Raw genomic sequence first — 23,407 nt, 5'->3', positions numbered from 1 at the left:
CCCCAGAAGGCAAAGCCCCGGCTGGTGTAAGCCCCTGACTTTCCAGAGGCCCACGGGGCTTCCAGTGGGATCACAGATCCCAGCTGAGTCCCTCAGGGCTGACGTGTGTTCCCCAGAACCCTACTCTCGACCTGGTTTCTGTTCTCTAAGGAGCCAAGGTCCAGTCTTTGCAGCCCCTTCTCTGGCCGTCCCCTCCGTCCCCCACTCTGGTGTCCCCACAGCCCCGATCCCATCCCTGACTGGCCGGTGGCTCCTGTCTCCGCGTCCCCCCCGGCCTCACCTGGCAGGGGGCAGCCCAGCACCTCCAGCCGCAGGCAGATGCCACCCCCCTCGAACCAGGACTGCGGGTTGATACGGATGTAGCGGGCCACCATGGGCACGGGCAGCTCGTTGAGGACGGGGGTCTCCTTCTCACTGTTCCCCTCGAACACCTGTGAGGGGGAGAAGCCACTGCTGGGCGGGAAAGATGCCCCAAGGGTGGAGAGTGGGCGGCCGTGCACGACCCCTTGCCCCACCCCCAAACCCCATGACACCCCCGGCTCGAGCACTGTGCAGCCCTGGATAGAGCACTGTGGGAGCTCCCAGCCCTGGGATGAAGCCACTCAGGGCTGCCTTAGGAGGGGACCCCAGCCACACTCGAGTCCTCCCTACCCATACATTTGCAGGGCGCTGAGGGGACCCGCCCTCGCGACGACCGGACGGGGAGAGATCAGCACGGCGGAGGGGGGGGAAGAGCGAGGGGGCAGGGCCCCAGGGGGGTCAGAGTCGAACAGTGCTGTCACGTGGTGGCCGTGGGTCCTGCCCTGTGAAGTCCACACTGGCCTACGGAAGGTCATGAGTGTTGTTTGGGCCAGGACTGGAGATGGGATGAGACCTCACACCTCAGGGGAGGTTGGGAGGGGACAGAAAGGCCTCCAGGCAGAGCCCATGAGCACAGCCCACCTGCAGAGCCCAGCAGGCACACCCCCATGCAGACCCACCAGACGTACCTCACATGTGGACCCTACAGCCACACCCCCCCATGCAGACCCCACTGGTGCCCCCACGCAGACCCCACGGACACCCCCCATGTAGACCCATGGCACCCCTATGCAGAGGCGGCCACTGCCTGGGCACTCACCATGTCCGCAGAGCCATTCTTGACCGTGACCCAGGTGTGGCTGTCGTTGCTGACCAGGACCTTGTAGGAGGTCACCCAGTCACTCCTGAGGAGAGAGGCGTGTGTGGGACCCCACGCTGCAGGTAGGGGTGCAGGGGAGAGCGGGTGGCAGCTGTTGGCCCTGACCTTCCACCCTCAGGCACTGTCAGAATTCACCGGATGGGGGCGCTGTGAGCTGGCTCTGGCCTTGTGGCCACCCAGGGGCAGAGCCGGGCCACAGCCCAGCTAGAACCCCCAAGTCAGAACAGAGGGAGACTCTTCCCCAACCCTATGAAGAGCAGTTTGGGGCTCAGAGCAAGAGCCAGTTTCCTCTTGGCAGCCAGCCCTGGCCCAACCGCACTGCAGTGACCCCTGGGTCCCCGCCAGGTCCGCCCTCACGCCCTCCTGAGCAGAGACAGCCGGGGCACGGTGCGGCCAAGAGCAGAGGCCACAGCCCTTGGGGGAAGCCCAGCTCTTCCTGCCGCGCTTGTTTCTTGAACCGTGTGGTCTGTTATGAAAGTGTTAAAGAGCAGAGGAGAGTCACAGACGCCGCGCCCTTCATGGTGTTCACGGTAGCACTGTAGCACTGTCCTCCCGTTGTTCATCGATTTGCTCGAGCAGGCCCAGTAACGTCTCCATTGTGAGACTTGTTGTTACTGTGTTTGGCAGATCGAATACATCACAGGGAGCTTGCCAGGCTTTGCCGGGTGGGCGAGATACTCTCGGTAGCTTGTCGGGCTCTCTGAGAGGGGTGGAGGAATCGAACTCGGGTCAGCCCGGTTGGCCGCTTGCAAGGCAAACGCCCTGCCACTGTGCTATCGCTCCAGCCCCGTGGTGTTCAGAACGTTAAAATGAAGCAGTGGTTTACGCAGAGCTTAGAACATTCCAGCAGCCGAGGCGCTCGGAACCCTTGCCCTGGGCGAGGGTCTGGGGACCCAGGACTCAGACCCCAGTCAGGGTCGGTTGCGGCTGGGAGCGAAATCTCAGGTGGAGTTCGTACAGGAAGCACAGCTGGGTCTACTCACTCAGGCTCGTTGGTTCACTTGCTAGGAAAATTATTCCCAGAGGATTCAGACAGCCCAGGCGGCAAAGCCTCACCTGGAACCTCCTCTCCCTTCCTCCTCCCACTTGCTTTGCCTGAAGCCCCCGAGGCCCTCCGGGGAGGTCTGAAGGCTGAAGCAGACCACCAGCCTGGGAGCATACAGTCTCGAAGCTTCTCTCCTGCCTGATGCTGTGAGAGACGGGGCTCAACTCTTGGTGCGGGGCTTTGCCCTCCTACTGGACAGAAACGCCGACTTCAGACAAGACAGGACTGAAGCTCTGGTGTGACATCTGGGCCCGGAAGTCCCCGGATGCTCCTCTCGGGGGCCCACCTGGGCATGGCCCTGGCATGCACTTGTGCTTGAGATCTGCTTTAACTTAAGGAAGTGACTCATTATTCCCAGATAAAGAGGAGTTTCTTACTTTCTTACTTTTTTGGGGGGAATGATGGTAGGACTTGAAGCCACCAAGGCGGCCCTCGCACTGCTTGGGGCACACCTGGGGTACATCTGGTGATGGGGATGGAGGGGGATAAGGGATCTGAGGTCCCAGGGACTAAGCAGGAGTCTCTGAGCACAAGGCCTGCGTGCCTGGCCCTGAGCTCTCTCTCGGGTCAACCCAAGCTCTTCTCCAACACAAACAACTCACCCCAAACGTCTCTCCAGTGCCTCTTCTGGGTCTGTTCCAACCATCCTGTGACTTCTCTGGCTGAGTGTCATGTATGTGGTGAATCATACCGAACGGTTACATTTGTGGGTAAATCACATTTATCTTCCTGGAATCATTTCTACTTGGCGGGGCTATGTGAGCTTTGATGCACATTGCTGAGTTCAATTTGGTAAGATATTGGTTGGGTTTGCTGAGCCCGTGCTGATGAAATCATTTTCTGCAATTTTCTTTTTGAAATGTCGCCTTAAAAAGGACCTTCGATTGTTTGGAGGGGGCCAAGTTTTAGGAAGAGTTTTCTTCGTGGGCAACTTTTTATAACAGGTTTTTAGTAAATATCAGGTAATTTGGATTTTTTTTATCGCTTCTTTTGTCAACCCTAATAACTTCTATTTCTTAAGCATTTCAGCTGCTTTCTGTCAATTTTGTTATTTAGTTCCTGGGTGTGTTCAGGGCTTACTCTTAGTTCTGTGCTCAGGAATCAATCCTGGCGTTTCTCAGGGTCCTGGAATCAAATTGGGGTCAGGAACTTGCAAGGCAAGTGCCTTACCTGCTGTGCGATCTCCCTGGCCCCTCATTTTATCATCGTTTTTAATGTCTCAGGTTGTCAGTGGTGTTTTCTTTTCCAGTCTCGTAATTGGTGGTTGATTGGCCCCTTTCTCCGGACTACTCCGGAGTTTATTACTTAGATTACTCTTCAAAGAATCAACTTTTGGCTTCAACTATTCACTATTGTTTGCTTCTTAAAGATTAAATCACTTTTAAAGATCAAAATGATTGACGACTATTGGCAATTTCCCAGTGCTCAAACTCCATTATTTTTTTTTTTCTAGCTGAGCCCTTTTGGTTTGATTTTCTGCCCCTTTCATAGTGTGACCTTCAGTCTTTTTTCCTTTCTAACAAATACACTGAAGATGAGAAAGCCCTCATCTGAGCCCTGTTGTAGCTGCATGTCACATTATTACGCCATATCTTTATTATCGTTTATTTCAACAGCTCAATTCCTATTGCGAATTTTCTTCAGCATTAAGACATTTGTAGGAGAGCAACCTTAAATTTCCAGAGAGTGAGAGGCTTCTAGTTGTCTTTTTTAGGACTGTTTTCTAACATCCCACGTGAACAGAGCAGTCTTTGACAGTGTGAGACTAACTTTGTGACTCAACATCTGATCAATGTTGGCTGATGCTCCGTGAGACCTGGGAAACCGTGGCTCTGTCAACATTGGTACAACTATGCACACGTACAATCCTGAACGAATGGGCTGGAGAGATAGTACAAAGGATAGGGCACTTGCCTTGCATGCAGTCAATTTGGGTTCAGTCCCCAGCACTCCATATAGTCCCCAGAACCCTACTAAGAGTGATCCCTGATCTCAGAGCCAGGAAAAAGCCCTGGGCACAACTGCTTATCGCCCAAAACCCATTTTCAAATGGGGTCCATGAATAAAAATGGGACCAGAAACATAGCATTGTGGGTAAGACATTTGCCTTGCATGTGCCCAACTGGGTTTGATCCCTGGCATCCCATATGGTTCCCCAAGTCTGCCAGATTTCCCTGAGCACAGAGACAGGAGTTCGCCATGAGCACCACAGGGCGTGGCCCCCAAACAAAACAAAACAACAATATCAACTCCACATTCCAATTGTGGGGGCCAGAGAGATAGTGTAGCAGGTACAGTGACCTGGGTAGCTGACCTGGGTTCAATACCCAGCATCCCATATGGTCCCCTGAGCACCGCCAGGAGTAATTCCTGAGAGCAGAGCCAGGAGTAACCCCTGAGCATCACTGGAAGTGACCCCCAGACAAACAGAAAATCCCAGTTGTGCTGCTGCAATCTGGTATCCTGAATGATTTTTTTTTTGTCTAGATTCTATCAGTTATGGAAAGAAGTACGTAGAAAATTACTAGTAAATTGTGGATTTATCTGCTTCCCCTGTCAGTCTTTGCCATATAATAGAAGCTGATTCACTGGTTGCTGACAGACTGAAGGCCCTGAGGACTGACTCTTGCGATGATGAGACGTCCTGCTCTATCTCCATCCTTCCCTGGGCGTCAACTTCAATATTAGCAGTGCTAACCCTGAATTGTTTGGTTTGGAACTTGTGTAGCTTTTTCCTCCTTCACTTTGAACTTTACGTCTTATTTACTCTCTTGTAAATAAAACAGTTCCATTTTCTAGATCTTATTCCCAAGTGCTGAGTGGTGCAGTCTTGCCCCATTAGAGAATATGGTTAAACGTAATGTCATTTCTGTTCTATCTGGATTTGTATCTTCCATCTTATCATTTTCTACTTGACCATCTGGTTCAGCTTCCTGTTCTCCCTTTCTCATTTTATTTTATAATCAGTCTCATTATTCCATTTTTCTCTTTGCTATATACTCATGGTATTCTCTTTCTGATCATTGTAAAGATTACAGCACGGACCCTTGTGTTTTTGGTCTCATTCAAAAAAACAATTTCTACTTCCAGATAGTACTAGGGCTAGACGCTAAGCCCATTTACCCAATGGTGTTTTGTGTTAGTTTGAAAATGATTTTGAAGTTTGTAACAATTTTCAATTTCCTAAGATACTACCATAGCTTTTTTTTTACAGTTGATATTTATAAAGTTACCTCTAATCCTTTTTGTAGTCTTCACTTATTTTTGCATTTCCATATAGGCATTTTCTTTCTGCTTGAGGATACCTTCGCTATTTTCTTCCTTTTATACCAGGCATATATATGAGCACTTCAATAGCTTCACTTCTTTCATGTCTCACCATGGCCTTACTTCATTCTCGCTTCTGAGTGATATTTTTTTTCTACGAAATCTAAGTTGACTTTTACTTTCTTCGAGTGCGTTAACATTTCATTTTATCGGCTTCTCAGAGCAATGTTTTCTTGACCCACAGACACACAAGCACTTGAAATCCCCACTGTGGCACTTGGTGGCCACACAATAAGAAAGCTTATGAGTAGAAAAATGTGTGCTGACCCAAGGTTGGCATTGCAGTCTCTTACGCACAGGAACCGGATGCAATTCCCCAAGTTACCAGAGATACTGGTAGGGAGCCCAAGAGTCACTGGTATGTTGTGGGTGTCATTCTGGCTTATGGTGCCCATGTGCTTCCTGAGTCCACGAGTTGCCTGTCCCATATGTTGCTGCCGAGCACATGTGGCACCTGAAACACATGTGTCACCCGCATCTCCCCTCCTGAGACATGGACTCTCATATTTCCATACTGAATGCTGGGCTGTGTCCTGGGACACCCTCTCCGCTCTGGAGAAGCCCACGTTCCCTAGAAACCCAAAGGCCTGGGTATGGTCCAGGACTGACTTTCCTTTCTTTTTTTTTTAATTTTTATTAGTGAAACACCATGAAGTACAGTTGTAGACTTACAAATTTTTGTGCTTGGGTTTCAGTCATACAATGATAGAATACCCATCCCTCCACCAGTGCCCATTTCCCACCACCATGGATCCCAGTATCCCTCCCACCCCCCATCCCCCCACCCCACCCTGCCTCTGTGGCAGGGCATTCCCCTCTGTTCTCTCTCTCCTTTTGAGTCCTGTGGTTTGCAAAAGGGAGCACCAAATAAAGGGTGTTGGGAGGGTCCTCCCAGGATGGGAGATGCATACTAACTTTCCTTTCTAGCTCCACAGCTGACTCTCATCAGTCCTACATTTTCCCAGCAGTTTTGTTTCCCAGGTGGCAGAGGTGGAGAGAGAGAGAGAGAGAGAGAGAGAGAGAGAGAGAGAGAGAGAGAGAGAGAGAGAAGAGAAAAGATTTCCTCCTCAAGGCTGTGGCCTCTTTCCTCCTCACTTGATACAAGTCACCCGGGGACCCCACCGGCATCATTAAGTGGCGACCACAAAGGGACGATAATGATTTGGAGAAGAACTTCCAGAGGAAGGAGGACTGTCCTGTGGAGGCACGCTCTCTGGGGGAAGGAGTTCTCCCCTGTAGAGACATGCTTCTGAGGGAAGAAGTGCTCCCCTGTGGAGGCACATTCTCTGGGAGAAGGAGGGGAGTCACGCTCTCTGGGGGAGTGTCCAGAGGGAGGCCTGCACCGTTTAACCTCTGTGGATAGGGTTCTCTGTGAGGAGGCTCCGCTCCCTTGTATGTCTCCTGCCCCACCAGCCACAGTGGGAAGGACACAAGAGAAGCCCACAGTGGTTGTTTTTTTTTTCTTTTTGGGTCACACCCGGAGATGCTCAGGGGTTACTCCTGGCTTTGCACTCAGGAATCACTCCTGGAGATGCTCGGGGGACCCTATGGGATGCTGGGAATCGAACCTGGGTCAGCCGCGTGCAAGGCAAACGCCCTACCCACTGTGCTATTGCTCCAGCCCCCCAACAGTGTTTAAGTGCTTGAAGATTCTACGGGGTTATGGTATAAGATCAAGCCCAGGCAGGACCCCTTTCTTCCACCTCTGCTCTCAGTCATCTGCTTCATCTCAGGCTTTGAGACCAAGGGGAGCCATGCATCCTTGTCCAAAAGGCAGCCCCTCTGTTCTATCGAGAGCTTCCACCTGTGGGGGTCAGCTGGTGCCTGTGGGCCATCAGGTATCAGCCCTGCCACTACCCACGCAGGGGACACGCCGGTTCCAGCAACTGGAACACTGCGGGAGAAGATCGCAACCCCAGTGACCTCTGCCACAGGACCACAGTGGACACAACACCCACATTTCTTAGGAGGAAGAACGTCAGCCTCACCCCAAGGGTGCTGGCAGCCGGCTACAAGCATACTTAAGAACAAATGACTGGAATCCATCCTAAAATTAAGAAGGTTGATAATCGGGGGTGAGAGAAGAGATGTTTGCTGGACACTGTCACTGTCCTCCCGTTGTTCATCGATTTGCTCGAGCGGGCCCAGTAACGTCTCCATTGTGAGACTTGTTGTTACTGTGTTTGGCATATCGGATACGTCACGGGGAGCTTGCCAGCTTTGCAGCGTGGGTGAGACACTCTCGGTAGCTTGCTGGGTTCTCCGAGAGGGGTGGAGGAATCGAACCCGGCTCGGCCGGGCTGGCTACACGCAAGGCAAACACCCTACCACTGTGCTATCAGACGAAAGGGGTTAAAGTATTTCCGAGAAGGGCAGCCACGCACAGCTCTGACAGTGGCGTCCACACTGCCTTCCAACCCCAAGACCCACGGCTACCTCGACCACGCCTCTGAGTAGACAAAGGAAGCTTTGTCTGACCACTTTCCTCCAGCCTCTCACATGATCAAAGATGATGGGGAGCAAAGGGGAAACTGCATCTGTCTGGGCTGAAGCAAGGCCGGAGTCTCTGGGGCACACGGTGCCGAGGGCAGCCCTGGGGAATGAGAGACGTGCCCTCCGTAGGGGTCGCATAGAGACCTACTGCGTGAGCCTCTGTCTCCAGCCAGCTGCAAAGACTGGCTCCAGAACGTCCACGTGTCCGATAGATTGCTCCCTAGCTGGAAGCCTGCCTCATGAACAAAGGGGAGAAGGCAGCTGGAATAGAGAAGGGATCACTAAGAAAAAGACCGCGGGAGGAATTGGTCGGGATGGGAGATGTGTGCAGGAAGTAGATACAGGACCAAACATGTTGGCCACTCAGGAGCTATATAGCAAAACGACGCCCCAAAGTAGAAAGAGAGTATGGGGAAAATTGTCTGCCATGGAGGCGGGGGGAGGGTGGGAAAGGGGGATATACCGGGGACATTGGTGGTGGGGAATGAGCACTGGTGGAGGGATGGATGTTTGATCATTGTGTGATTTTAATCTATACATGAAAGCTTGTCACTATCTCACGGTGATTCAATAAAATCTAAAAATAAAAGAAAGAAAGAAAGAAAAGAAAAAATAAAGTCCACGTGTCCTGGGCTCCATGCCGCGGGGAAGACTGGAACTCACCACCCTGTACTTCTGTCCCCTCACTTCCCATGGGGAGCTTCTCCGAAGCACAAAACCACCCCGGCTTTGGTTCTCTGGGAATGGAGGTGCAACTCCACCTCACGTAGCCCAGATCAAAAAGTTCCTGTCAAAGGCCTGCAGAGCGGAGGAGAGGTGGGCCGCCGCCTCACTCCAAACTAAAACAAAAGACAGAAAAGGAAAAATAGCCAGACCTTGTCATGCCATTCCCCCGCCTCCCGCTGACCAGAACAGGGGAGAACAACCAAGGAAAATGCTGGAAGACATCCACATGTTCCACTACCTGATGTTAATCTGGCTCCAAGAAAAACCAGAGAAGCCCACCATCAGCCAAATGCCAGGCTCGCCGCGCCCAGAACCTGCCAGCTGGCCCAGTCCGGCTCTAGTTTCATTACTCCAAAACAAGGGAGCAGTTGAAAATACTCAGGCAAGTGAAGGAAATCTTCCAGGGGCCAAAGAGCTGAGAAATGGAAAGAAAAATGAGCCACTAGCAAACACAAAAGGTAAAGGTGTCTGGGAAGAAAATGCAGCTAACAGCACCAGGATCAAAACCCTCTTTCCTTCCAAGACACATCAAACTGCAAGTCACCGACCCTGGGACTCTCCCCAGAGCTCAAAGGAGGCGAAAAGTGCCCACTTAGCACCTGAAAGAAGCACACTGAAATTCCCCTTAAAGAAAAAAATCTTCAAGGTGAGAGACAGAGAGAGAGAGGTAGAGAGAGAAGCAGACAGAGAGAGAGACAGAGAGAGAGACAGAGAGAGAGACAGAGAGAGAAGCAGACAGAGAGAGAGAGACAGAGAGAGACAGAGAGAGAGGTAGAGAGAGAAGCAGACAGAGAGAGAGGCAGAGACAGAGACAAAGAAAGACATATAGACAGAAAGAGAGAGAGACACAGAGACAGAGAGAAAGAAAAAGAGGCTGAACCCAAGTTCTGCAAGCGGGACCCCCAGGTTCAATCCTGATGCCCTATGCCACCTGAGCACTGCTGAGAACAATCCACAAGCACAGAGTTGGGACCCAGAAGTAGCCCCCGAGTACCACCAGGGGTGACCTCAAAAGCAAAACGAAAAACAAAAATCTTCAGTTTAGGTTCTTAGGGTTTTACAAATACCATCTCATCAAAGCCTATAATTTAACAAAATCAGGGAGCACACACAAAAATTCCCCCGTGATAATTAAAATGTCCCAAATGCAGAAAAGAAACATGGGTAGACAGACACCCCGACAAATTGAGATCCCAAAGAACTTTAAGATTTGAGGATATTTTAAATTTTCTTATCATTGATACATTCATACTTCCCCCTGTCGGGCATTCTTCTAACACTGTACAAACAGAAGCTCCTTTTATCCTCATATCAGCCGCACAACACAGGAGCTAAAATTACCCCAAATTCCAAGTACAGAAGAGTCTCGAGGTGGCCACATTGGTAAGTGGTGATGTCAGAAGTAAAACGCAGGAACTTGGCCCCATACATCTTTTCTTTTTTGCTTTAAGCTAGTTTTACCTATGACATACTTAAGAAATATGAGGTGAGACCATCAAAGAGAAAGAGACTATAAAAATGACCGGGCAGAACCCAATGTACCTTTCAGAAATGGAAAGGTCGGTGGAATAAGCTGAGTGAATGGAGTCCAAGAGTTTCGTGAGCAATTCCTGGAGAGAGGAAGAGTGAGGCAGAATTGAGGGATGGAAAAATCCACCGCCCCCCCCCCACGAGAGCAGCAGGGACCAAGAAACACACACTCCGAAAGAGCAGGGACTGGAAGGAAATGTCCTCTCTCCTTGAGGGGTGACAGAGAGCGTGAGTCTCAGAAACAGCCTGTCAGGGGAAGGATGGCAGGAACCAAGCAAAGGCCAGAGCCCAGGCCAGGGCATCTCTGCCAGCTCCAAGGGGAGGCATTGGAAAGCGCTTCCTGTTGGGGGAGTGGGTTGAAGAGGAGAGCACACCCAGGACTATTGGGAAACTCTGGATGGATGCATGAGAAATTCCTAGAAACTATCAACAAAAAGGCAACCAGGCAAAAAATGTTGCACAGCAAAGAAAAGACGATGGTGGTATAGCTAGTGGCCAGCTCTCAAAAATAGTTGGGTGTGGGCTGGAGCGACAGCACAGCGGGGAGGGCCTTTGCCTTGCACGTGGCCAACCTGGGTTCAATTCCCAGCATCCCATAGGGTCCCCCGAGCACCGCCAGGAGCGATTCCTGAGTGCAGAGCCAGGAGTAACCCCTGAGCATCGCTGGGTATGACCCAAAGAGAAAAAATAAAGAAAAAAATAGTTGGGTGAATCCCGCGCCAGGCTGTTTCATTCGTGGAGCCCCAGAGGGGGGCGGGTGAGACCCCTCCCTGCCCCAAGGGACCCAGCCCTGGCAGCCAAAAACCTCCAGAACTCAACTGCTGCCAGGCTCACGGCCTCTCTCCACACACTCGGGCAGAGCCTCACCCATGAATGAATCTGCAGAAAACCCAGGTCACTGTCACTGTCACTGTCCTCCCATTGTTCATCAATTTGCTCGAGTGAGTCCAGTAACATTTTGAGACTTGTTGTTACTGTGTTTGGCATATCGAATATGTCACGGGGAGCTTGCCAGGCTTTGCTTGCCATGCGGGCGAAGATACTCTCGGTAGCTTGCCGGGCTCTCCGAGAGGGGCGGAGGAATTGAACTCGGGTCGGCCATGTTGGCTGCGTGCAAGGCAAATGCCCTACCTGCTGTGCTATCTCTCCATCTCAGAAAACCCAGGTATGCAGGACTTTGTGACTGAAAACTCTGGGTTCAACAGAACCAGGAACAGGAGTCCTTAGGCCATACCACCCCTGCTTCTGGCAACTCAGTAGTCACGCCCATAAGCCACCTCTGGCTGGCTCCAGATAATCTCGTCATCGACCATGATCCAGAGTCCCATGTCCTCTCCCCAAAGGGAGCTTAACATGACACACATCATAAAAATACCACCAGATCCCGTGCCAGGCTGTTTCATTTGGGGTGCCCTGGAGGGGGACGGGTGAGACCTCTCCCCACCCCAAGGGACCCAGTCCTGGCAGCCGAAAACCTCCAGAACTCAACCACCACCATGCTCACGGCTGCTCTCCACACACTCGGGCCAAGCCTCACCCAAGAGTGAACCTATCCCTGGACAACTCATACCTCACACCATCTTAGAGGGAAGTATTTCTTTTACAGATATATATAAATATACATATCATATATTTATATGTATAAAAGGCATGCAACCTTTAACAACACGTGATCTCTTATAGGAGGACTTAATGACCGCTCGGTGAAATACAACAATCTTCACATTCCTTCCGCTAAGGAAACTTTTTTGTAGCATTTTCAGCAGTTTTTCATAACAAACAATACAAAATAAACTATTTCGGTTCCGCTTTGGGCCAGGGGTTGGGGTTCAGGATGGAAACCTCCAAAGTATGGTGGTGGGCAGATGTAATCCTGGTGGGACTGGTGTTCGAATATTAAATGTAATCAAATATTGGGCTGGAGAGATAGCACAGTGGGTAGGGTGTTGCCTTGCATGCGGCCGACCCAGGTTCGATGCCCAGCATCCCATTGGTCCCCTGAGCACCACCAGGAGTAACTCCTGAGTGCAGAGCCAGGAGTAACCCCTGTGCATTGCCGGGTGCGACCCAAAAAGCAATAAATAAATAAATAAATAAGGTAAAGGTAAAAGGTAAAGGCCCTCCTGTTGTTCGTCGATTTGCTCGAGTGGGCCCAGTAACGTCTCCATTGGAGACTTTGTTGTTACTGTGTTTGGCTGGAGCAATAGCACAGTGGTAGGGCGTTCGCCTTGCACGCAGCCAACATGGCCGACCCGAGTTCAATTCCTCCGCCCCTCTCGGAGAGCCCGGCAAGCTACCAAGAGTATTCGATATGCCAAACACAGTAACAACAAAGTCTCCAATGGAGACGTTACTGGGCCCGCTCGAGCAAATCGATGATCAACGGGAGGGCCTTTACTTACTTAAATAAATAAATAAATGCAATCAAATATTGTGGAAAAAATAAAATAAACAAAATTAAAAGAATAATAAAAAAAAAAGCAGTTGGGTGATGAGAATGGCACAAAGTGTAATAGTGATTTGTGCGGCCAGAGAGAGAGAGTACAATGGGTCGGGTCCTTTACTAGCACATGACCGATCCCCAGCATCCCATATGGTCTCTGAGCCTCCCAGGAGTGGTCCCCGAGTGCCAAGCCAGGAGTAACCCCTGAGTACTGACCTTTGTGGCCCCCAAGGGAAAAAAAATAATAGTGATGTATTTCAAATGCAGAACACAACTCTCTGGACGAACAGGGGACAGACAGAGGACAAACATGTGTGTGTCTGTGTGTATGTGTGTGTGTGTGTGTGTGTGCGCGTGTGCGTGTGCGCGTGCGTGTGCGTGTGCGCGCGCCTGTGAGTTTCCAGTCGGTCAACAGGACAGTCACATCAGGGAATGAAATACAGGGAGGAAGAAAAATAAAAGTGAGGTAGCAGTGTGGGAGTTCCCAGCCGCGCTTGTGGCTTTTCCGCTGCCCAGGGTGGGTTAATGAGCCCACGTGCCTCTCTCCTGGCTGCTTTTCGCCTTTGGAACTTTCTCGGTTTCACCACCCAGTTCAGGGTCATTTTCTTCCAATGCAAACCAAAGCCAAGTTCCACAACACTTACAAAGTTCCACTCCGGATTAGCGGCAGTTTTATTTTATTATTATTATAATTTTTCTTCCTTTGCTGTTTGGGTTCAGTGTTTACGACATGGCATTCGAGAGAAGAGGGCGTGGGTCCGACTGAAAAGGGAAAGTGCATGGGTTTCACTCTCCACTGCCAGCTTCAAAAGGTGCCAGAGAAATGATCGCAGGCCGCCCCGAGGCCACTTTCCACATGGACTTTAAAGGAAAATGGGCGATCGGAAGGCTGTTTGAAAAAAAAAAAAAACACTGAAATTGACTTCTAGGAGGCAAAGACTTTTCATGCGGAAAATGCTCAGAAAAACTATCCTATTCTTTGAGTCTGGACTGGAGTAGAAAGGTAGTAAAGTCTCTTCACTCCAAGACACAGGTGTCGGGGGTAATAAACAAGCAAACAATAACCAGGGAGCTTCAAGGGCTAGAGACGGCACCGAGGGAAGGAGCTTGTCTTACAAGCAGAAGACCAGGATTCGATCCCCAACACCACCTGTGGGCCCCCAACCCCATCAGGAGTGATGCCTGAGCAGAGAGCCAGGAGTCAGCCCTGAGCACCGCCAGGTATGGCCCAAAGACAAAAACGAAAGAAAATTATCACTTAAAAACCCCAAGTTTACCTCAGAAGGGAGAGGGCGAGTCCCTTTTTTTTTTCTTTTTTGGCTCACACCCGGTGACACACAGGGTTCCTCCTGGCTCTGCACTCAGGAGTTACTCCTGGCGGTGTTCAGGGGACCATATGGGATGCTGGGAATCCAACCTGGGTTGGCCACATGCAAGACAAATGCCCTACCCACTGTGCTATCTCTCCAGCCCCGAGGGTGAGTCTCTTTACCTGCCCCAATAGAACCCTGGAAACCACAAACTCCAGAACCCAATCGCCGACCTTCACAGGCTCAGGATGAGCCCCTCACGCATCAGAATGAATGTGCTGAAAAACTCCGGTATGCGGGTTTTGTGACTGAAACCTCCAGGCTCACATGGAGTTGGGAACGGGCGACCTCCCCCCATCTCCCTGTGCTTCTGGGAGCCTGGCAGTCCTGTGCATGAACTGCTTCTGGGCACCATATAAGCTCATTAATAGCCATAATCCAGAGACTCACAAATAAATCTTGGGAGAGAGAAACATGCTACAGAGATGCCTCTGGACCCCCCAAGTCACCATCCGTTAACATTTTAACTCTAGCTCTAGCACCCTGTTTAAAATTTTAGAATTCCTGGAGCGATATCTCATACTTTATGCCACTGATATACCAAGAGCAGCACACCACACTGGATGGGGTTCAAAGTAGAAGGTAACTGATCTTGATCAAAAAAAAATATATATATATATATATATAAATTAGCACAGACTGGCTCAACCTGTGACGACATGTTAATGATCTCTGATACAGGGGCTTATGACCCCAAGGTGAGATACAACACTTTTCACATACTTTCCTCTAAGGAAAGCTTTTTGGATCATTTTTAGTGGATTATTAATAACTTGATCACTTGATCACTTGACTTCCTGTTAATTGTCGAGTTGCTCGAGTGGGTGCCAGTAATGTCTCCATGTGTCCCTGTTGCGTGCTAGTGTAGCCCAATGGTGTCTGTTCGTTCTAGGAACACAAAGAGCCTCAAACCAAGCGTTCAGGGTCTTGACGAAGAAGTCTGACCATCTCGTAGGTGGGCGGCCATGCGGTCTTTTGACATCCCGTGGAATCCAGTTGGTAACGGCTCTAGTCCAGCGGTCATCTCCAAATCTCATTACGTGTCCAGCCCACCTGATTTTTGATGCCTTGGCAAACGAGACAGCGTCCCTGATTCTTGATCGTCGTTGACGGAGGTCAGAACTCCGGATTCTTTCTCTCATTTGAGTGAAACGTGATACTCCAAGTATAGCACTTTCGATTATTAATAACAAGCAATACAAAATAAATTATTTAGCATATGCCTTTGGGGCAGGCTTGGGAGGTGGTGGGAAAATTCGAAATAATGGTGGTGGGAAGGTGTAATGGTTGTGGGATTGGTGTTGAAAAGTTGAATGTAATAAATTATGGTGAACTTTATAAATATAAAATTTAAAAAATACCTGAGTTTAGGGCTAACTTGGAGCTGGGCTGGCTAGTTCCTGTTCAACAAAGCCCTGGTTGCTCCTGCACACATCAAAGCTGCCTCCAAGCCTCCAGTCAAAACGCCCAGTTAAATATTCTGGATTTTCTGGAGTGACATCTCCAAACTCTACACTGCTGACACATCCCAGCAGCAGCCACCAGACTGGATGGGATGCAACGAAGAGGCAACCCATCTCCACTAACAAAAACGTGCCCACAGATGGCTTAACTTGCAACAACAGCTCAGTCAACCCTCCGACAAGAACTTAATGTCCCCTTGGTGAGATACAACAATTTTTCCAAATTTTCTTCTACGGAAATATGCGGGTCCCGGGGCTGAGATCTCCAAGCCTGCTTGGATCAGGGCTGAGCATCCTCCACCCAGATCCTTCATATTCCAGTAGGCAGGGATCACACCCACCAACTGACCCACTAGCACTGTGTAATCCCATCAATGGCCAAGACCCAGAGACTATAAAACCCAGCTCTCGGAAGCGACATCTTATTATCTCATTCTTACTTTGGACAAACTAGCAGGCTACTGAATGTAACCTGCCCACACGGCAGAGTCTGGCAAACTCCCCGTGGCGTACCCAATATGCCAAATACCAGTAACAAGGATGGGTCTCATTCTCCTAAGCCTGAAAGAGCCTTGAATATGGCACTTTCTAAAAAAATCTCAGGGCTAGGACGAAGGAGACGTTACTGGGGCCTGCTCAAGGCAATTGACGAACAACAGGATGGTCATGATCGTGATCGTGGAAATATGTTTTGATCATTCCATTAGCCATTGAGTGGTGACAAGCAATATAAAATACATTATTATGGGCCTGCTTTAAAAAAAATGTTGCTTCTTTACAAAGTTCTGAAGTATTACACCACAATTACGCAAAGGGACGTGTGTGGAAAATATTCAAAAAAGTGATAAATAGACTGACATTCGGCAGACAGTAAAAATAACAGCTACTGGTCAGGCAAAAAAGAAAAACTTTTAAAAACCCCACCTAAATCCCGAATTTAAATCACAACGCTCTTTCTACAGACACAACACCCCACAGGCTGGTTCTCTGTCTCAGGACCATCTTTTGCCCAGGGAGGTGACCTCTGCAGCCTGACTGCCCCTTGGCAGGGGTTCCTGCCCCAGGGCACTGCCACCTGCCAACAGTACCCCTGTGCCACTGGCCAGCCCCTCCTTTTTCTCCTCTGAAAGTTTCCTTTGGTCCCAAACCAAAATGGCCAAACAAGGTTTGGAAATTTCTGCTAAGACGGCTGGACAGTCACCAGAAATTCCAGATCAGAAGCCTCTGTCTGGGCAGGGGATTAGAAAGAGAAAAACACAGGCCCGGGGTCATGGCACAGCGGGCAGGGCACTTGCCTGACGTATGGTTGACCCAGGATGAATCTCTGACACGACACAGGGTGTCCCCCCAGCCCGCCAGGAGTGACCCCCGAGTGCAGAGCTGGGATAAGCCCTGAGCAGCACTAGTGGTGACCCTCCAACAACAGAGGAGAAGGGGTCTTGGGGTTAAGGTGCTTATTGCACGTGGCTGACCCAACACATCCATCCCCAGCACCAGATATGGTCCCCAAGCCATGCCAGGGGTGACTCCTGAGCACAGAGCCAGGAGTAAAGTCCTGAGCACCACCATGGATAGCTGAAAAATAAGCCAAAATTATGAATCTCGTGGGCCAGAGAGAGAGCTCAGCCCAACACACACTTTGCATAGAGCAGGAGGCCGGGTTCGATCCCTGACACCGCAGGGTACCTCAGGCAATGCTGGGTGCCGAGCACAGACCCTGAGCACTGAGTTGGGAACAGCCCCTGAGCACTGTTGGGTGCCTGCTTCCCTCTCATGCAAAAGAGACAATGAAGTCGGTCCTGCAGAGCAGGGCCTCACACCAGCATCTGGCGACAGGTGGGGTAGGGGTGGGACAGGGGCATCATTGGATGATGCCAGGGTTAGACCGGACCTCCTGAACTCCACACCACGTGGCCCAGCAGACCCACAGCTGCCCACCGGAGGCTCCCTGACCACAGGGGCTGCACCAGGGCCAAGGGGCTCCACCCAAAAGGCATGTGAGGGTAAAAAAGTTGAATCTCTGCCCTAGACCCCCACGGCAATATCCGCCCCCGGGGGCTCTGAAGCCCCCTCCCTGTGGAATCAAAATGGTCAAAGCACCAGAAGCAGCAGCAGGGGAGGTGTCTGACGCCTGCCACGTGGCGCCTCCGTCTCGGGAAGACACTCGGACACAAAGTGACCAGCAGGGAGTCCTGGGGAAGGAAGTCCAAGCAGCTCCAGGCTCAGCATCAGGGGTGGCCTCGAGGGTCAGCACTGCCAGAGCCCCACGCTCTGACCTTGGGGCCACCTTCGCTCCCTCCACGTCCCGAGCCCCTCACAGACAACCACCGCCCAGGTGGGCAAACACTGTTGTTCACTGTGGTACAGGATCACGGTCAGCCCCTCTCGGGGACGCTGCCACCCTGCCTCCCGTGACCCCAGACACACGCGCCAGGAAGCCCTAGGCTCTGAATCCCATTTGGGTTGTTGCCCAGCCGGAAAGAAACCCTTTGATGGTCGCCAAGTTACTCGGGACCCCCACGTTCAGTTCCGGGGCCACGAGCCACCGTTTAAGAAGTGAGGACAGGGAGCATGGTAGCATCCACCGCTTGGCACCGGCAGGCAGTGGCAATGCCGCCGTCTCGGCTGGGGTGGGCAGAGCCACACAGTGCCCCGTTTGCCTGGCCAGCTTCCTTTTGGTGCAGGAGGACACCGGCAGCTCCTGCGTCCGGCTCACCCCCCGCCTGAAGCAACCCCACTGATTCCACACCCCAGCGGGGCTGAGTTACAACTCAGCAAGGCTCAGAGGGCCACACTCGTCTTCCGGAAACTTCTAGAAACCATATTGTGGGGGGGAGGGAGGGACAGTGGCCGCTGGTGGTGGAGGTTTAGCTTCTGCCCAGACAAGCCACAGTCAAGGACATTAATTCCACTCCTGCTCCCCGACTCCCCCCGCCCCTGTCCCCATCTGTCCCCCACCCCTCCTCCCCGCTGGCCTCTTCTCCTCCTCTCTCTCTCCGGGACCCGCAGAGCCCGAGTTCACGGGCAGTGCCACATGCCCAGTGCGAAGGCTGGACACGGTGTGAAAACCTGGCCGGTTGATTTATGAGATTTTCCTTTTGGGGTTGGCTGCCGTGGCCACTGGAGAAGGTGGGGCCCACGGAGGAAACACCATCCACGGAAACAGCGTTTGTTTTCCATTACCTCCCATGAAAAATGTCAACGGAGACGCGGGGGGCGGGGGGGGGGGAGGAATGCCTCTCGAGGGGCCAAATCCAATAAATTTGGGTCTGGGGGTGGGGTGGCGGCAGGTCTGTGGTGAAGCCCGGCGCCGAGAGCAGCAGGTCAAAGGCGGACGCTGACGGCCCCCAGGTCTAGAAGGTCCCTTGGCCTGTGAGACTGTGGAGAAAAGGGATCGGGAGAGGGCTGGAAACGCCAGAGACGGAGTGGGCGAACTGGCCGCTGCCCATGCAGGCACGGAGCAAGATGGTCACAGAGAGGCTGCCTGGCCGCTCCTGTTCCTGCCTTCTCCGGGGCTCCCGGGACCAGGATCTGCAGAGAGGCATATTGGGGCCCGCAGTCGGGAGACAAGTGTCTGGGTTTCCAGACCTGCAGCCTGCAGAGAGAAGACTCAGTCGCCCAGCATTGGTGACAGTCACAAGCTGGGCACTGGAGTGACATCAGAGCGAAGGGGAGCACAGAGAGACAGGACACGTTTCAGAAGGAAGGCTAGAGTGTGGCTGCAGGAACGGAGCTTCCGGACAGGAGGAGGCATGTGCAAAGGCCCAGGGGCAGGGCAGAGTTGACTGCTTCCAACGCACAACTTCTGAGCAGGGGGCTCTAAGGCCAGTAAGCCTGGAGCGGCTGTGTATGAAGGCGTGGAGCCAAAGTAAGTGAGGGGGTGGGCCCCCCTAGAATCGATGAGAAGCTCAGTTGCACCCACAGCCTTTGCAGGGATTTTGTGGGGGAGACACTGGGGGTCAGAACCCCGAGAAAAATGGTGCATGCCCTGTTTCCCCTTCAGAGATGATTCTACCTTCTGAGAACCTGCTTCTTCTTCATCACCCTGAAAACCAACTGACCTAAGTGAGCCTTATGGTTTCATGTGCAGTGACTCCTCACTGTTGGATGAGAGAGACGGAGAGTTGGCGCACAAGACCTAGAGCTGGTCTCCCGGAGAGAGACCCAGGCCGGCCTCCCAGAGACAGAGGCCCAGACTGGCCTCCCAGAGCGGGTGAGGAGCTCATTAAACACGTCCGATTCCCTACAAGGCACAGTTCAGAGCAGGCCGATCTATAAGGGTGAGAAAGGGGCCTGGAAACTTCTGTCTCCCCCGCAGGTGCCAAGTGCATCGCTCCACCCATCCTCAGGACGTGCAGCGTGACGCGTTCTGAAAGCACATTCGCTCCCCAGGAGGGCATGGAGCAGTGATGGATGGGGCCTGGCCGCACTGTCTGCCAATTCCTCCTGGCTCCAGCCCTTCCCTCGGTGCCCTCTGCCCCTCCCCAGGCAGCCACGTTGCCCCTGGGCCCAGCCTAAGGCACATGCAGAGTCAGGATGACAGCCAGAGAGTAGGGGAGGACAGAACACCCCATGGCCAGGGGACTCGGGCAAGGCAGAGCCCGGATCTCCACATCCATCTGGTTTCCACAGCGGTGTGTCCTGCAGTTCCTCCTGGGAGCCTGTGGCTTCCCACGGACACTTTGCTCTGCTCAGACCCCAGCCTCGTCCCACCCCACCAAGTCCAGACTTGGAAGCCCGCACTGAGCGCCAGCCCTGCATTCCCAGACGGCCGCTCCCGTCCGCCCCCCACGGGCCCGGAGTCTCAGGCCAGGCCTCCTGCACCTCCTCTCCCTGTGGCCTTGGGCCAGGACAGACGCTGGACCCGCTTATCCACAGCCCCAGGCTCAGCCTGGGGTCCTCGGGATCACCGTCCCCCAGAGCCTGCCACAGTCTGGCTTCCTGACGACCAGCGACCGCTGGCTCTACCGCCCCTTTGTGGGCATGCCAGCAGTGCCAATGGGCAGTAGCCAGTCCCCTGAGCTGCAGAGGTGGGAGAACGCTCCCTCGACCGGACAAGGAGCCCCTTGGTCCGCTTGCTTTACATTTGCACCCCCAAACTTGCCTTCCTGATATCTGCAGAGGACCCCACGTCCCAACTGACTCAGAACATAAAACTTACCAGTGGGGGGTCTTTGAGTGCTCCCGATTCCCCTTAGCTTCCCGCTATTCCCATCTTGGGGGGCACCCTCCTTCCAGCCCCGAGGCAAGCCCCTCACCACCATACCTGGGGCCCTCAGAGCCACCCAACCGCCCAGACCCACTCGCTTCCAGGACAGGGGGGGACTTTCCCTGTCCTCATTTTGCTTCTGGGCTGTGACCTCGTTCCCTTCACCATCAGAGGTCCCCCAACGGACCCCCATGCCTGTCCTTTCATGGCAAAAAGAAATCCACCCCCCACCCCCACAGGCCTGAGTCCCCGCTGGCTCACCCCGAGTTCGCTGGCTCACCCCGAGTTCCCGGCACACGCCCGAGCACCCCGCTGGAATGAGCACATCAGCCCCACCCACCTCAAAAGCATATCCACGAGACTGAAAAGCTCCTTCTAAGGACACAGGCACGGGCAGACGCGGGGATCACGGCAAGCGTCTGTCTCGTCAACAATTAAGACCGAAGATATTTGGTTGTTGTAAATAGCACGAGCTTCAACCCGAGTCATTAGCCATGGCTGTTGGAGCAGAGGAAACACGGCTCATCACCCCATCGGGAGTAACCCTGCACTGTCTCTTTGCTTTCTGAAACTTGGGGGCAGGAGAACGGTTCTGATTCATTTCCTGAGGTTTGCTACGCTGCAATGCTGTGGGACGGATCGTTTCAGCTGGTGAAAAATGCAGCTCATTCAATATCATGAAACCGATTCTATTTTGTTGTGTTCGAAAAAAATTATTTTTGTGGCTGGGCCGTGTCATTGCCAACCTGTGCTCCCTCTCCTGCCCCTTCCCGACTTCCTTCCGTGCGTCCCTGAGTCTGTAACCTGCTTTGTCGGACTCCAGTGCTGTGCACTTCGCCGGTTCTAAGGATCCGGCTCTGCTCTCAGATTCCTTGACCTGACCGAGCGCCCCACGAGCAGGTACTACCCGTCTCTGCCCATGTCAGGAGTCAGGGCCCTGTGAAGGAAGGAAATGTCAGGAACAGATACCACTGTGGGGTTCCATTAAAAGTCCTACAAACATGGGCCGGAGTGTTCACACAGCGGGAAGGGCGTTTGCCTTGCATGCGGTTGATGTGGGTTCCATCCCTGGCACCCAGTATGGTCCCCCAAGCACCACCAAGAGTAATTCCTGAGTACAGAGCCAGGCATTACGTAACCCCTGAGCATCCCCAGGTGTGGCCTCCAAGCCAAAGAAAGATCCTACAAATGTGAATGCATCCAGAGAGTTGGTTTAAAAAAAAAAAAAAAAGATTGGTGACACCTAGCAGTATTTGGAGACGACCCAGGTGCTGGACACCGGGGTAGTGACTCAGCATCAGGCGATGGACGCTGGGGTTCTGTGAGCCCCTCCCCCGCCCTTAATGTCCCTACAGACCAGAACTCCAAAGGGGGCATTTGCTCACCCCAGGGAAAGCTGCGACACGCCCACAGATGCACCGAGTGCCAACCCCAGGGAACCAGCCCGTTTCCTTTCCGTCCCTGAAGCCTGGCCAAGCCCCCGACAGCACCCCAGAGTATCGCAGACTCCACACCAGGCCTGGGAGACGCTCCTCCGGTCCTGCCCCTTGAGCTCCCAGCCCACCCGGAGGACTGAGAGAGGCGTGGGGGAGGGGACGGACCCTTCTTACTGGGGGTGCTGCTGGGAGGGGCGGGCAGGCCTCCAGATCCCCCACCACTGCCTCAGCCAGCTGCATCTTCTGTCCGGGAAGTGCATTCACAGGAAACAGGATCAGGGGCCCAGTCCAGAGGGTAAGGCCCCTGCAGACCCTGTTCGAATTCCCGGCACCATATACGGCCCCCTGAGCACAGAGCCGGGGCAGGCCCTGAGCACTGCCAGTTGGGACCTCATCCCCCAGACTACTTCATTAGAAGTAGAGCTTGGAAACCGGGACTCTGAGAAACCCAGTCACACCATGGGAAGACTCCCACTGCACCCCGACTGTCCGGAGGCCCGGGAAGCCGAAACCCACTGTGAGATCACAGCTTGAAACGGATGCAAAGACCCACACCCACCCCCAAGAGGAGCCCAGCTTGGGTCTGAGAAGGAAGAGAAGCAGCACGCGCTGGGAGCGAGACCGCCCCCCCCATCCCTGGGAATCCTCTGGGCCTCCCCATCTCTCCAGGCATCCCCCGCCCTTACACGGGAGCCTGTTCTGGGCCAGTCACATGCACAGGTTCCATCTTCGTAACCATTCAGAGCCCGAGGACCCTCATCAGGGGCCACTTCCTGTAACGACCTTCATTCATCCCAGAGTCACCTACGATTCGCCAGCAGAGGTCTGGGCTTGGGCGGGGGTCCGGGCCGCAGACTCAGAGAGCACGGTCTGCCATCCAGACCCTCGAAGCACACTGGTGGAAGACATGAACCCCAAGGCAGAGGGCACAGCCAGAGCCGGCCACCGGGGTACAGGGCAGGGGAGGAGAAGTCCACGACCTCCGACATGCCACAGCCGAGGGTGATCACAGCGTGTGACCTGGTGGGGCAGAGTCGGTGCCACCGTCACTCGGGGCTCAGACGCCATCACTCTGCTGGCCAGCGGGCAGCCCGACCAACTGGGAACACTCGCTCCAGTCCGTCACGGCCCTTCAGGAGACTCACGGGTGCAGGACTGGGTAGAGTGCTCGTCGTGACTATGAGG

General features: G+C 53.0%; 1 protein-coding gene across 1 annotated transcript in view; it reads right to left on the bottom strand.

Moving 5' to 3' along the window:
• CPXM2 (carboxypeptidase X, M14 family member 2) overlaps positions 1–23,407 on the bottom strand; it is a 181,165-nt gene that overhangs the window by 25,114 nt on the left and 132,644 nt on the right. Inside the window, exons 4-5 of the mRNA XM_056112237.1 lie at positions 1,121–1,205; positions 281–431 (exon numbers count right to left, since the gene is read on the bottom strand). Of these exons, the coding sequence (XP_055968212.1) occupies positions 281–431; positions 1,121–1,205 (236 nt within the window). The remainder of the gene's footprint in view (positions 1–280; positions 432–1,120; positions 1,206–23,407) is intronic.

The sequence above is a fragment of the Sorex fumeus genome, unplaced genomic scaffold (genome assembly GCF_029834395.1).
Source record: "Sorex fumeus unplaced genomic scaffold, SorFum_2.1 ptg000016l, whole genome shotgun sequence".
NCBI lineage: Eukaryota > Metazoa > Chordata > Mammalia > Eulipotyphla > Soricidae > Sorex > Sorex fumeus.
The sequence above is the reverse complement of the archived record's forward strand: the minus strand, read 5'-3'. Positions and strand labels throughout refer to the sequence as shown.